We start from the raw sequence: 13,268 nt of genomic DNA, 5'->3' as shown, positions 1-13,268 counted from the left end.
CTATCGCAGCAACACTTTGAACAAGGCACTGAATGATGGTAAACCAGGGCAGTGCTAATGCAGACGTGGCTTGGCTTGGCTCCTGACTCAGATAATTTGACTCTGGTCAACATTTTTCTTAGGAATTCTACTCACTCAGTTCCTGATGGTTAAATAAGATCAAACACATTCCAGAAGTCAGAACTTGGCACTGTAAACCTGGTGAGACTTGAAGCAAAGAAAGTTGGATTTGAGACTCGATCTAACAAGCCATTTAATCTTTTGGTACATGTCCCAAACAATCAAAAGGTGATTGGGAGAAATATAAACGCTAACACATGACAAGTGCCTTCTTAAATCACCCACACTTATTTTCCAGAGATAAAATTTTATTTGAGGCATCAAGCAATATACTGAAGAGGTGAGTCGTGCACGAGTAAGGTCCTTACTTCCATAATTGTACATTTGATTCTTTCTGTCCTTTTTCAAAAGGGGTGCAAAGTGAGCAAAGATGAGAAGCACAGAGGCTTTTGTACATAGCCATATCTATCAAGGGCTTAAGAAAGTCTTGTTCAAATTTCATTTTTCCCTTCCTTAAAAGGCATGTTGGTTTCATTTGGAAAAACTAAAACGAACTAACTCTTCCACTGAGAATGACGTGGCTCCCCAGAGTTATTTATGAAATAATGCAGCTGCCTTTTTCTTTAAAGGGATTCTTGTCTTCTGGAATTCCCTTAACCAGGGGATCCTCTCCAGAACGTTCTTCAATATAGTTCTTTATTTCTTCAGAGCATTTAGACACCTTAAAAACAGCAAGAAAAAACAAAAGAAAATGAATTAAGTGAGGGCTGTTCAAAATGTTTATCACCACCTTAAGTGAAGCAGTGAAGCTGATATAACTGGGAGCAAGAAGCATATTTTTTTTTTAAATGACATAGAAATATTAGAGTACAACACATGTATAATCTACGTAAAATGTATATCTTACTATTGATCAAGGTGAAAAAAGTTTGAAAGTCACTGCATTATACAGATAATCCCCAGCAATCTCTATCCATTATGCCTCATATAATTTCCTGCTTCTGTTAAAATACAATTATGACGTATGTACACTATTTAAGGAGCCCTGGTGGCAAGTGGTTAAAGCGCTCAGCTGCTAACCAAAGGTCAGCAGTGTTAATCCACCAGCCAGTTTGCAGTGGAAAAGATGTGGCAGTCTGCTTCTGTAAAGATTACAGCCTTGGAGCCCCTGTGGGGCAGTTCTACTCTGTCCTACAGGGTTGCTATCAGTTGGAATCAACTCCACAGCGACAGGTTTATTTATTTATTTTTTCTGAAGGGGGGCGTTATTCTATTTTGAAGCCCAGGTGGCGCAGTGGTTAAGAGATCAGCTGCTAACCAAAAGGTTGGCAGTTCAAATCTACCAGCTGCTCCTTGGCAACTCTATGCGGGCAGTTCTACTCTGTCCTACAGGGTTGCTATGAGTTAGAATTGATTTGAAGGAAACGGATTGGTTTTACACTATTTTAGGAACTAAAATATACCCCCCTTCCAATTTTCCATGTGAATAAACAGGTGCAGTCATGTTTTGAGGTATGTCTGGCCAAAATGCTCACTTACTATGGGTGTGCACCCTGTTCTGGAATTTCACAAAATGACGGAGCCATCAAAGAAAGCCTGACTCTGGAAAGGGTGGAGCTGCTCAAACTTCCCACCCTGTATCTCTGATCAGAGTTCCTGCCCCCACTGCAGGCAGGCAATGTTTATAGCAAAGATTTATCTGAGCATTCTTGGGCTTATCTAAGACTGTTGTGTTTATGTAATCAGATTAAATACTTTCTGCACTGGAGAAAGGACTGAATCCAAAAAACCAAATCTGTTATCAAGGAGTCAGCTTTGACTCATGGCAACTCCATGTATTACAGAGTAGACCTGCTCCATAGGGTTGAATAGTTTCTTAAAAAGTCTACCTTTAGGAGACAGAATGCAAAAATGAGGGAGAAAAAAGGAAAAGCAAGAGGGACAAAAAGTTTGAATCCACCAGCTGCTCCTTGGAAGCCCTATGGGGCAGCTCTACTCTGTCCTATATGGCCAGTATGAGCTGGAATCAACTCGATGGCAACAGGTTGAGTTTGATTTGGTTTATTAGCAATAATAAATTAGAAGTAAAAATTACAGAAACGCCAATAAAGTTGAATGGCGATCTCTTAAAACAGGGGCATATGTTCTCACTGAATTTGTCATCTGGATTAGTTATCTCTCAAATTTTTTTAATGGTGACCACTAAGATATATTTGCATATGGATCCCATAATGTATACAATTATTTACTTTTGAATAGTAAGTACACATACTATTATGTTACTTACAAAAAAAAAACTAGAAATTATAAAAGGATGAAATTTTAAACTAAATAAAAATAGAAATTTTAATGCTGTACTCCCACACCTCAAAGGATTATTCTTTACATACCAGTGTGGAGTCCACTGATCTAAAATTTAAAACAAGGGATGTAATTTTATTACTTAAGACAAAATAAAATCTTTTCGAGCACAGTTCTCTCAGATAACATATGCTGTCTAATGTCGCTGGCATTCGTAGTGTGTGCATTCTAAATAAATTCTCAGAAGTAGTGATGCAAGCGTCTATAACCTGGGGTCTTTAATCAGCCCCAGGGATGCTGGGGGTTAAGGTTCATATTCCGCATATTGTGTCTGTACTTACAGAGGCTTCATTAGACTTTGAAAGAGGCCTGTAACCTTCAAAAGTCAAAAATTACTCCTCTTTTGCATTTCCTTTCATGATCAAAAGGATACATATACTTGTCCAGCACTTAGCTGGAGCAGAATTAGCCTGTGAATTCTGTTTTTGATCTGAGCACTCAGCTCAGACATTAACAATCTCTTAACAGAATAATAGGCCAGTGCATCAGGAGACGCGAGTATCAGTAACTGGCCTATCGTTATCTCCGTGGTTTTACAGAAGGAACTAGTTGGTCTCCCTGGGACTCTGGACTTTGTTTGTTAGTTTTAATCCTTAAAGTTAGGAAGTTAAATAATCCCTAAAACCTAGTTCTTGCCTACCATTAATACTCTGTAATCCGCAGTGCACAATAAAATATGTTTGAATATCATTATTAGGACTTAAATGTCTCTCCCTCCATCCCCTATGGGCATCTCTGAGCCTTGTCTTCCCCTTTGACATATACTTGGCGTTTTTCGGAGTTGGAAAGCTGATGTAGCAGGATGTGTCCTAAGGGTGGGGGTAGCTGGCAGGAAGACCACGCTAAAGAACATTCTGTTTCACTTCCTCAGAGTCAGCTGCACCCAGGGCCCTGCCCAATATCTAATTTGAAATTTAAAATAAGCAGAAGACATTTGTCTTTTTTTTCCTATACGTTCTACACAAGGATACCAAATACGAAGACATTCCAACTTTTCAATAAGGCAATGCTTTATTTCAGTATAGGCAACTCTGTTCAATGTGCAACCCCTAAGGTTCATTGTGTGACAAAATCTAAGTGGTCAATACATGCTATACTGTGAACTTTGCCATCCATGAAATGGGTCTCTCAAGACGTAAAGAAACAGCGTTATTCATTGGGTGCTTGTAACTTTTTTCCCCCTTTAAACACGTTATTTTTAAAGCTACAAAGCCTTCAACATGGATTGAAAGGACAACCCACTCTAAAACCTAGGAAGAGCAGGAATTTGGAAGCAAAAGGTTAAAATTGAGAAAAGAAATGTATAAAAAGTGAACTCAAAAAAGCCTGCATTTTCAAATTATCACACTAAACGTGCATTCAGATAACGAGGTTCTCATCATTAAAAGATTTATCCTAGTAACTCCAGCAGAAAGGCTGGTGGGCATATTGACAATACTTGCTTCATTTCCATTGTTTCCTTAATTTTTTTTTTTCTAGTGCTAAACCACAGAGAAATAAAAATTTGTTAGAATTTTTCTTGCTGTGGAGGAAAGATCAGATAATTTCCCTTAAAAAAAAAAAAAATCTACCCAGCAGTTTATCCCTAGACTACAGGTTGCTTGATTGAGTAAAAAAGAAACAAAAATGATTGTCTTAATGAAGACCCCCATTACCAGTAAGAAACTAAAGTAAAAAAGTTACAGAAACGCCCAACAAATTTCCATGGAGACATATTAATACCAGGGTGTATGCTCTCACTGAATTTGAGATCTACATCAGTGCTCTTGACACATTTTTAATGATTAATAAAAAATATTTTCATATGCACCTCAGTATATGTATAATTATTTACTTAGAAATAAGTACAGATACCGTGTCGTAACATATTATACATATTTACAAAACATAATTACACTAGAAATTATAAAGAGAGGTGATTTACAAATCAACAACAATAGAAATTCTAATGTTTTGTTCCCAACGCCCAGTGGATTGTCCTTACCACTTCACTTTGGAGACACTGACGAAATTCAAGACTACTGAAGTTTAAGACTTCAAAATGTGGTTAAAAAGCATTTCAAAAACCATTCTTTCAGGTAATAAAAAAGATCAAAAAACTAAGTAGCCAACTATCTTTTTCCTGCAACTAAGTTTTTATTTTTTTTTATTGTAGTAAGTATATATATATATACCCAAACATATATATATATATATATATAGCAAGACAGCCATTTCAACATGTTTTTACCTGTACAATTCAGGGACATTAATTACGTTCATCATGCTGTGCCATCATCACAAATGAGTTTTTAAAACCAGCTGTCCCTTTTTTTTTTTTTGTCCCATAGAAGGCATGATTTTCTTTTCTTTTTTTTTTTTTTGCCTGTTTCCCCCATTCTTAGCTGCTTAAATTTTTTAACATTTGGCTTTAAATTACTTAGCTGATCCTTGCTCTCTCCCGTACCTAAGATTTCTCCACATCAAACATCACTTTCCAGGCATCGCCAAAGCCCTACTTCAGGAGAAGCTGCAGGAGAAAAACGTTATTTGTTTTGCTGCAAACCAGGAGAAGCTGGCCTTGGTTCATTTCAAGAAAGGAAAGATTCTGGAACAATCAACTTACCTGTTGTCTCTGCAACTTGACTTCTTTGCGAAGTTGTTCAACTTCCAGCTTCAGTTTTTCCTTCTCTGGCAAATCTTCAATGTGAAGGGCAGGCATTTTCGCCCTAAGAAATGGGCCCAGGGAGAGCTGGGGAACCCGAGCCGCCGCAAGTGCTGCAAACCACAACGCGTCCCGAAATAAGCGCGGTGCCTCCCACCGGTCCGGCCCGGCCGGCGCAGGACGTGACTGCCTTGCAAACAGTGGTCTCTGGCTCCCCAAGGACTCAAGCTTCCTCTGGGACGTTTGCTTGCGCCGGTTCTTCCCAGAGTCCTAAGATCTTAAAAGCTCTGCTCTTTTTCTAAAGTTTTCACAGCCACGGGAGGCCTGCCCCAAGGGGCCCGTTTCGGGCTCCGTTTGGGTGGACCCTGAGAAGCTTCCCTCTTGGGAACTTCCCCGCAGGGATGCTGGCCGGGGCAGCTCTGGCTCCAGAACCGGCTACGCCTGTGCAGGACACGCCTGGGCTGGGGCCGCTCTAGGCCACTTTCCTGGAGGGACAACAAAAGTTTTATGTCTTGTTCTTTTTTTTTTTTTTTTCTTTCCCAAATCAATCACTTCCTGGTTTTGTTTGTAAAACAAGGAAAAGGAGGACACTACCCAACAGGAAATAACGGCTTTTGACCTCTCCAGCAGTTTTAAAAATATGCGGAATATAACTTTTCTCCAGTTACACAGATATTAATTGTAGTTAGTACGGAAGCTGAAGGACCAAGAGGAAAATGAAACTCAGCTTTAATCTCAGCAATACCCACCAGTGCCTGTTGACATAGTATATCCATTCAGTCTGTTACATGTCTAAAACAGATCTGTAAAGTTTGGGCAAAAAAAAAGCAGAATCAGGGTGTGAGTATTGTTTATAACTTGCACGGTCATTTTCTGTCATTTAATAATTGTCTACACCCTCATTACCAGAGGTTTTATTCTTTCATCAGGGGAATGTTTTGCCATGATTGGAGGATAAAAAGATAATAGAACACAGAGAGTAGAGATCTTCAAGTTCTTACCAGAAAGAGCCTCTCCACTCACCCTACCCAAAAGGCTCCAGTCACACTTGACACCAAAAATTCTGAATTCCTGGTTCAAGCTTCTTTCTGGATGTAGGCAGTGAATTTACTTAGTATTGGTTTCTCCATCTCTGGAAAGCAATATTCATCTAGCTGGCCCTCTGTAAAGCCAGGAAAAGTGCCGTATTTGAAAAATGTTTACTTACAATATAAGCTTGCCCTTTGTCTATAAGCTAAGACCACGTTAGTGATGTTGAAAAGACTAAAAGAAAAATAAAAGATGAATGGAAGAACCCTTCCCACTCAGATATTTTTCTTTCTCTCCAGAGATGACTTCCTGCCTATGGAGTCAAATTCAAGTGAAACATGTAAGCATTAACAAAATATTTCAAAGTAATTTTTTTAAAAATAATTTTTATTGTGCTTTAAGTGAAAGTTTACAAATCAAGTCAGTCTGTCACATATAAGCTTATATACACCTTACTCCATACTCCCACTTACTCTCCCCCTAATGAGTCAGCCCACTCCCTCCTTCCAGTCTCTCCCTTCGTGACGATTTTGTCCGTTTCTAACCCTCTCTACCCTCCCATCTCCCCTCCAGACAGGAGTTGCCAACACAGTCTCAAGTGTCCACCTGATACAAGTAGCTCACTCTTCATCAGCATCTCTCTCCAACCCATTGTACAGTCCCTTCCATGTCTGATGAGTTGTCTTCGGGAATGGTTCCTGCCCTGGGCCAACAGAAGGTTTGGGGACCATGACCGCTGGGATTCCTCTAGTCTCAGTCAGACCATTAAGTCTGGTCTTTTTATGAGAATTTGGGGTCTGCATCTCACTGATCTCCTGCTCCCTCAGGGGTTCTCTGTTGTGCTCCCTGTCAGGGCAGACATCGGTTGTGGCCTGGCACCATCTAGTTCTTTTGGTCTCAGGATGATGTAAGTCTCTGGTTCATGTGGTCCTTCCTGTCTCTTGGGCTCATAGTTATCGTGTGACCTTGGTGTTCTTCATTCTCCTTTGATCCAGGTGGGTTGAGACCAATTGATGCATCTTAGATGGCCGCTTGTTAGCATTTAAGACCCCAGACGCCACCCTTCAAAGTGGGATGCAGAATATTTTCATAATAGAATTATTTTGCCAATTGGCTTAGAACTCCTCTTAAGCCATAGTCCCCAAACCCCTGCCCTTGCTCGGCTGGCCTTCGAAGCATTCAGTTTATCCCAGAAACTTCTTTGCTTTTGGTTCAGTCCAGTTGAGCTGACCTTCCGTGTATTGAGTATTGTCCTTCCCCTCACCTAAAGTAGTTCTTATCTACTAACTAATCAGTAAATAACCCTCTCCCACCCTCCCTCCCTCCCCCGCACGTAACCACACAAGTATGTGTTCTTCTCAGTTTATACTATTTCTCAAGATCTTATAATAGTGGTCTTATATAATATTTGTCCTTTTGCCTCTAACTAATTTCGCTCAGCATAATGCCTTCCAGGTTCCTCCATGTTATGAAATGTTTCACAGATTCCTCACTGTTCTTTATCGATGCGTAGTATTCCATTGTGTGAATATACCATAATTTATTTAACCATTCATCCGTTAATGGACACCCTGGTTGCTTCCAGCTTTTTGCTATTGTATACAGAGCTGCAATAAGCATGGGTGTGCATATATCTGTTCGTGTTCAAAGTAATTTTTACCTGTTGCAGTGGGTTGATTCCAACTCATGGAGACCCACTATGTTATAGAGTAGAACTGCTCCATAGGATTTTCTTAGTTGTACTTTTATGGAAGCAGATGGCCAGGCATTCTTTCCACTGCACTGCTAGGTGGGCTCCAACCCTAACCTTCAGATTAGTAGTAATGTACAAATTGTTTGTCTACCCAGGAAACTTCGACCTCCATAAATTACTCCACATTTTGTAATGAGAAGTTTGCATTATTTCATAGTTCCACAGGCTCCCCCAACTTTTCCAGAATGAATACATTAGAATGAAAAGGTGAGGTACTTAGTAAGTACTCGCAGGTTCTAGTTCCAGCTCTGTCACTGGCCATCACAGGAAAAATAATTTTTCTGGGTGTCGGTTTTCTAATTTGTAAAATGTGTGGTAGAGACAGGGGAGAGAGAACAATCAGCGAAGATATATTGTATCTCTAATTGTATTTACGACGGCACTGGGTTTTGGGTAATTGTATTTATGTAACTATATATGATAAATCACTTTCACAAAGAAAAATGTTTAGAGACTTTTTTTTTGGTGTTTGGAATACCACACATTCCAAGAGCTCCCAGACTCTAAGAACTTAGATCTTTATCTGCCAAAACCTTCTCTGTTAGGAAGCAGTATGCCAAGACAAAAACCCCTCTATCTCTCCAGAACTGGTGCCTTTTTATGAATTCTCATTGTTTAAATTAAAAAGTTGGTTAAAAAGAGCTTAAATAAATTACTGATAGTAGTTAATTTGAATGTGGCCTAAATTAAATTTATTTAGCATTTCAGTTAAATGAGTTAGTTATGTAAATTAATTTGAATATATCTGTTCCAAATTATAAAAATAGAATTATTTTGGCCTGGAAATTCTTTCCCTGTGAAATCATCTAGTCATATTCAGTGATAAATATTTATAAATCCATATTGGTTGTTTAATTTTTCCACAATATTAGGAGATTTAAATTAGAAATTAAATACATTAGTTTACTTTTTTTTTTTTTTGGTTTTCATTCTTATTAAAGTAATTCACATGCTATACCTTATTAAGTAAATTGATTAAACTAAAATGAATTAGGAAGTGATGAAATCTAGTAACCACACAGCATTCTGAATAACATTTTGTTGTTGTTGCTTGGTTTTAAATGTTAAAATGATTGGGAAACTCTTTTTTTTTTTAACGAAAGGGTCTGTAGCCCCTGTCCTGAGGCATTGTATTTACCTCACAGGGAACAACCATTTTAAGCAAGTTCTTTTTTTTTTTTAATTGTGATTTAGATGAAGGTTAACAGAGTATATTCGTTTTCATTAAACAATTAATACACATATTGTTTTGGGACATTGGCTGCCAATCCCACAAATTGTCAACACTGTCCCCTTCTTGACCTTAGGTTCCCCATTACCAGTTTTCCTGTCAGCTCCTGCCTTCTCATCCTTGCCCCTGGGCTGGTGTGCTCCTTTAAAAAAAAAAAAAAAAAAAACTCTCTGTTTTATGGGCCTGTCTAATCTTTGGTCAAAGGGGTTTCCCCAGTCTCTGTCAAACCAGTAAGTCTAATCTGTTCTTGTGAGTCTGAATTTTGTTCTACATTTTTCTCCAGCTCTGTCCAGACCCTTGTATTCCATTGTGTGTATGTACCATAAGTTGTTTATCTACTCATCTGTTAATGGACACTGAGATTGTTTCCATCTTTTTGCTGTTGTGAATATTGTTGCAATGAACATGGGTGTGCACATGTCTATTAGTGTGACAGCTCTTATTTCTCTAGGATATATTCCTAGGAGTGGTATTGCTGGATCATATGGTATTTCTATTTCTAGCTTTTTAAGAAAGAGCCATATCATTTTCCAAAATGGTTCTACCATTTTGCATTCCCACCAGCAACGCATAAGAGTTCCAGTCTCCCCACAGCCTCTGCAACATTTGCTATTTTCTGTTTTTTTTATTTGTGCCAGTAATGTTGGGGTAAGATGGTATCTCATTATCATTTTGATTAGCATTTTTCTGATGGCTGGTGATCTCCAGCATTTCCTCATGTGTCTGTTAGTCACCTGAATATCTTCTTTGGGGAAGTGGCTGTTCATTTCTTTTGCCCATTTTTTAATTGGATTATTTGTCTTTTTGTTGTAGAGATGTCGGATTTCCCTATAAAAACCCAAAAACCCATTGCCATCGAGTCAATTCTGACTCATAGCGACCCTATTGGACAGAGTAGAACTGCCCCATAGAGTTTCCAAGGAGCACCTGGTGGATTCAAACTGCCGATCTTTTGGTTAGCTGCCATAGCACTTAACCACTACCCTACCAGGGTTTCTGGATTTTCCTATAGATTTTAGAAAAATTAGAACTTTGTTGGAATTGTCACAGCTGAAAAATTTTTCCCAGTCTGTAGATTCTCTTTTTACTCTTTTGGTGAAGTCTTTTGATGAATCTTTCTATTACTTCCACTGTTTAATTTTTAGAAGATCCCAGTTATCTGGCTTATCTTCTGGTTTTGTGTATCGTTAGTTATGGCTTGTGTCCTGTTAAAGCCAGGGCCTCTAGCTTTGACCCTATTTTTTCTTCTATGATCTTTATAGTTTTTTGATTTGTATTTAGGTCTTTGATGCATTTTGAATCAGGTGTGAGGTATGGGTCCTGTTTCATTTTTTTATAGTTGGACATCCAGTTTTGCCAGTAGCATTTGTTAAAAAGACTGTCTTTTCTCCATTTAATGGACTCTGGGCCTTTGTCAAACATCAGGTGACAGCAGGTGGATGAATTTACATCTGGGTTCTAGACTCTGTCTCATTGGTCAATGTGTCTGTCATTGTACCAGTACCAGGCTGTTTTGACTGCTGTAGCTGTATAGTAGGTTCTGAGGTCAGGTAGTACAAGTCCTCCTACTTTATTCTTCTTCGTTAGTGTTTTACTTATCTGGTGCCTCTTCCCTTGCCCTATAAGTTAGTGATTAATTTTCCCATCTTGTTAAAGAATGCTGTTGGTATTTGGATTGGGATTGCATTGTGTTTGTATACTGCTTTCGGTAGAATTGTCATTTTCACAATGTTGAGTATACCTATCCATGAACATTGTATGTTTTTCCATTTATGTATGTCTTTCTTGGTTTCTTGTAGTAGTGTTTTTATAGTTTTCTTTGTGTAGATCTTTTACATCCCAAAAAATAATTTTTTTTTTTTTTTACATCCTAGGTTAGATTTATTCCTAAGTATTTTATTTTTTAAAATGGTATTGCTTCCCTGGTTACCTTTTCGAAGTTCTCTTTATTGGTGTATAGGAATCCAACTGATTTTTGTATGTTTATCTTGTACCCTGCTACTCTGCTGAATCTTTCTATTATTTCCAGTAGTTTTCTCGTGGAGTCTTTTGGATTCTGTATGTATAGTATCATATCATCTGCAAATGGGGGCAATTTTACTTCTTCCTTACCAATATGGATGCCCTTTATTTCTTTTTCTTACCTTATTGCTTTAGCTAGGACTTCCAGCACAATGTTAAATATGAGTGATGATAAAGGGCATTCTTGTCTGTTCCCAGGGGGAATGTTTTCAGCTTTTTTCCATTAAGAACAATGTTGGCAGGTTGATTTTGTATAAAGATGCCTTCTATTATGTTGAGGAATTTTGGGGTTTTTTTACCCTTTTTTTTTTTTAAATCAGGAATGGGTGTTAGACTTTATCAAATGCCTTTTCTGTGTCAATTGAGATTACCATATGATTCTTTTTTTTTTGTTTATTTATGTGGTGGATTACATGGATTGATTTTCTAATGTTGAGCCATCCTTGCATAGCTGGTATGAATCCCACTTGACAGGGTGTATTCTTTTTTTTTATAAGACACTGAATTCTCTTGGCTAGAACTTTGGGAATTTTTGCATCTACATTCATGAGAGATATTGGTCTGTATTTTCTTTTTTTGTGGTGTCTTTGACTGGTTTTGCTATCAGGGTTATGCTGGCTTCATAGAATGAATTTGGAAGTATTCCTTCCTTTTCTATGTTCTGAAATAGTTTGAGTAGTACTGGTGCAAGCGCCTCGCTGAATGTTTGGTAGAATTCTCCAGTGAGGCCATCTGGGCCAGGGCTTTTTTTGTTGGGAGTTTTTTTTTTCTTTTTCTTAATGACCTTTACAATATCATCTCTTGTATGGGTCTGTTCAGATTTTTTACCTCAGTTTGTGTTAGTTTAGATAGGTAGTGTGTTTCCAGAAATTTGTCCATTTCCTCTAGGTTTTCAAATTTGTTGGAATGTAGTTTTTCATAGTACACTGTTATAATCCCTTTTATTCCAGTTGAGTCTCTTGTGATGTTCCCCATTTCATTTCTTATTTGGGTTATTTTTGTCCTCTCTTGTTTTTCTTTTGTCAGTTTAGCCAGTGGTTTGTTGATTTTGTTGATTCTTTCAAAGAACCACCTTTTGGTTTTGTTGATTCTTTCTATTGTTTTTCTGTTCTCTCTTTCACTTATTTCTGCTCTGATTTTTATTATTTCCTTTCTTCTGGTGGCTGTAGACCTCTTTTGCAGTTCTCTATTTCTTTTAGTTGTATAGCTAATGTTTTGATTTGGTCCCTTCTTTTTTGATGCATGCATCTATTGCTATAAATTTACCTCTAAGCACTGCCTTAGCTGTGTCCCAAAGGCTTTGGTATTATATGTTTTCATTCTAGGAATTTTTTAATTCCATTCTTTATTTCTTCTATTGCGCAGTGGTTTGAAGCAAGGTGTTATTCAGTTACCATGTATTTGAGTTTTTTTCTTTGCTCTCCCTGTTATTAATTTCTACTTTGATGGCATTGTGATCAGAGAAGATGCTTTGTATTATCTCAGTGTTTTGGATTTTGTTGAGGGTTTCTTTGTGGCTTAAGGTGTGTTCTATTCTAGAGAACATTCCATGTGTGTTAGAAAAGAATGTGTACTTTGCTCTTGTTGGGTGGATGTTCTATATATGTCTGTGAAGTCAAGTTGGTTGATTGTGGCTTTTAGATCTTTTGTATCTTTGCTGAGTTCTTATCTAGATTTTCTGTCTTTTATCAAGAGTGATGTGTTGAAGCCTCCTACTATTATTGTGGAACTGTCAATTTCTCTTTTTAGCATTGTTAAAGTTTGTTTTATGTGTTTGGAGTCCTGTCATTGGGTGCGTAGATATTTATTATGATTAATTTTTGTGGTGGATTGTTCCTTTAATGATTAAATAATGTCCTCCCTTGTCTTTTATTGTGGATTTTGTTTTAAAGTCTCTTTTATCTGCTCTTTTTTGGTTGCGTTTGCTTGATATATTTTTTTCCATCCTTTGATTTTTAATGTATTTAAGTCTTTGTTTCTAAGGTCTGTCTCTTGTAGACAGCATATTGATGGGTCCTTTTTTTTTTTTTTTTTAATCTATTCTGTCTCTGTGTGGGTGTATTTAAGCCATTTATGTTCAGTGTGATTATTGACAGGTATGGGTTTATTGCTGTCATTTTGTAGTGCTTTTTTTGTGGTGCTGACGTTTTCTTTGTTCCTCCTACTGT

The 13,268-nt window shown here is 37.8% G+C and overlaps 1 protein-coding gene across 1 annotated transcript; it reads right to left on the bottom strand.

The window, feature by feature from the left end:
- Window positions 1–240: 240 nt before the first annotated feature.
- Window positions 241–5,569, bottom strand: GNG11 (G protein subunit gamma 11). Its single transcript, XM_049894760.1, has 2 exons — window positions 5,027–5,569; window positions 241–781 (listed from the first exon to the last, which is right to left on the bottom strand). Exons 1-2 carry the CDS (start codon window positions 5,120–5,122, stop codon window positions 656–658), a joined length of 222 nt encoding a protein of 73 aa, XP_049750717.1. The 5' UTR covers window positions 5,123–5,569; the 3' UTR covers window positions 241–655.
- Between the last annotated feature and the right edge of the window lie 7,699 nt (window positions 5,570–13,268).

The sequence above is a fragment of the Elephas maximus genome, chromosome 8 (assembly GCF_024166365.1).
Source record: "Elephas maximus indicus isolate mEleMax1 chromosome 8, mEleMax1 primary haplotype, whole genome shotgun sequence".
In the NCBI taxonomy this organism is placed as follows: Eukaryota; Metazoa; Chordata; class Mammalia; order Proboscidea; family Elephantidae; genus Elephas; species Elephas maximus.
This window is presented reverse-complemented; position numbering and strand designations above follow the sequence as displayed.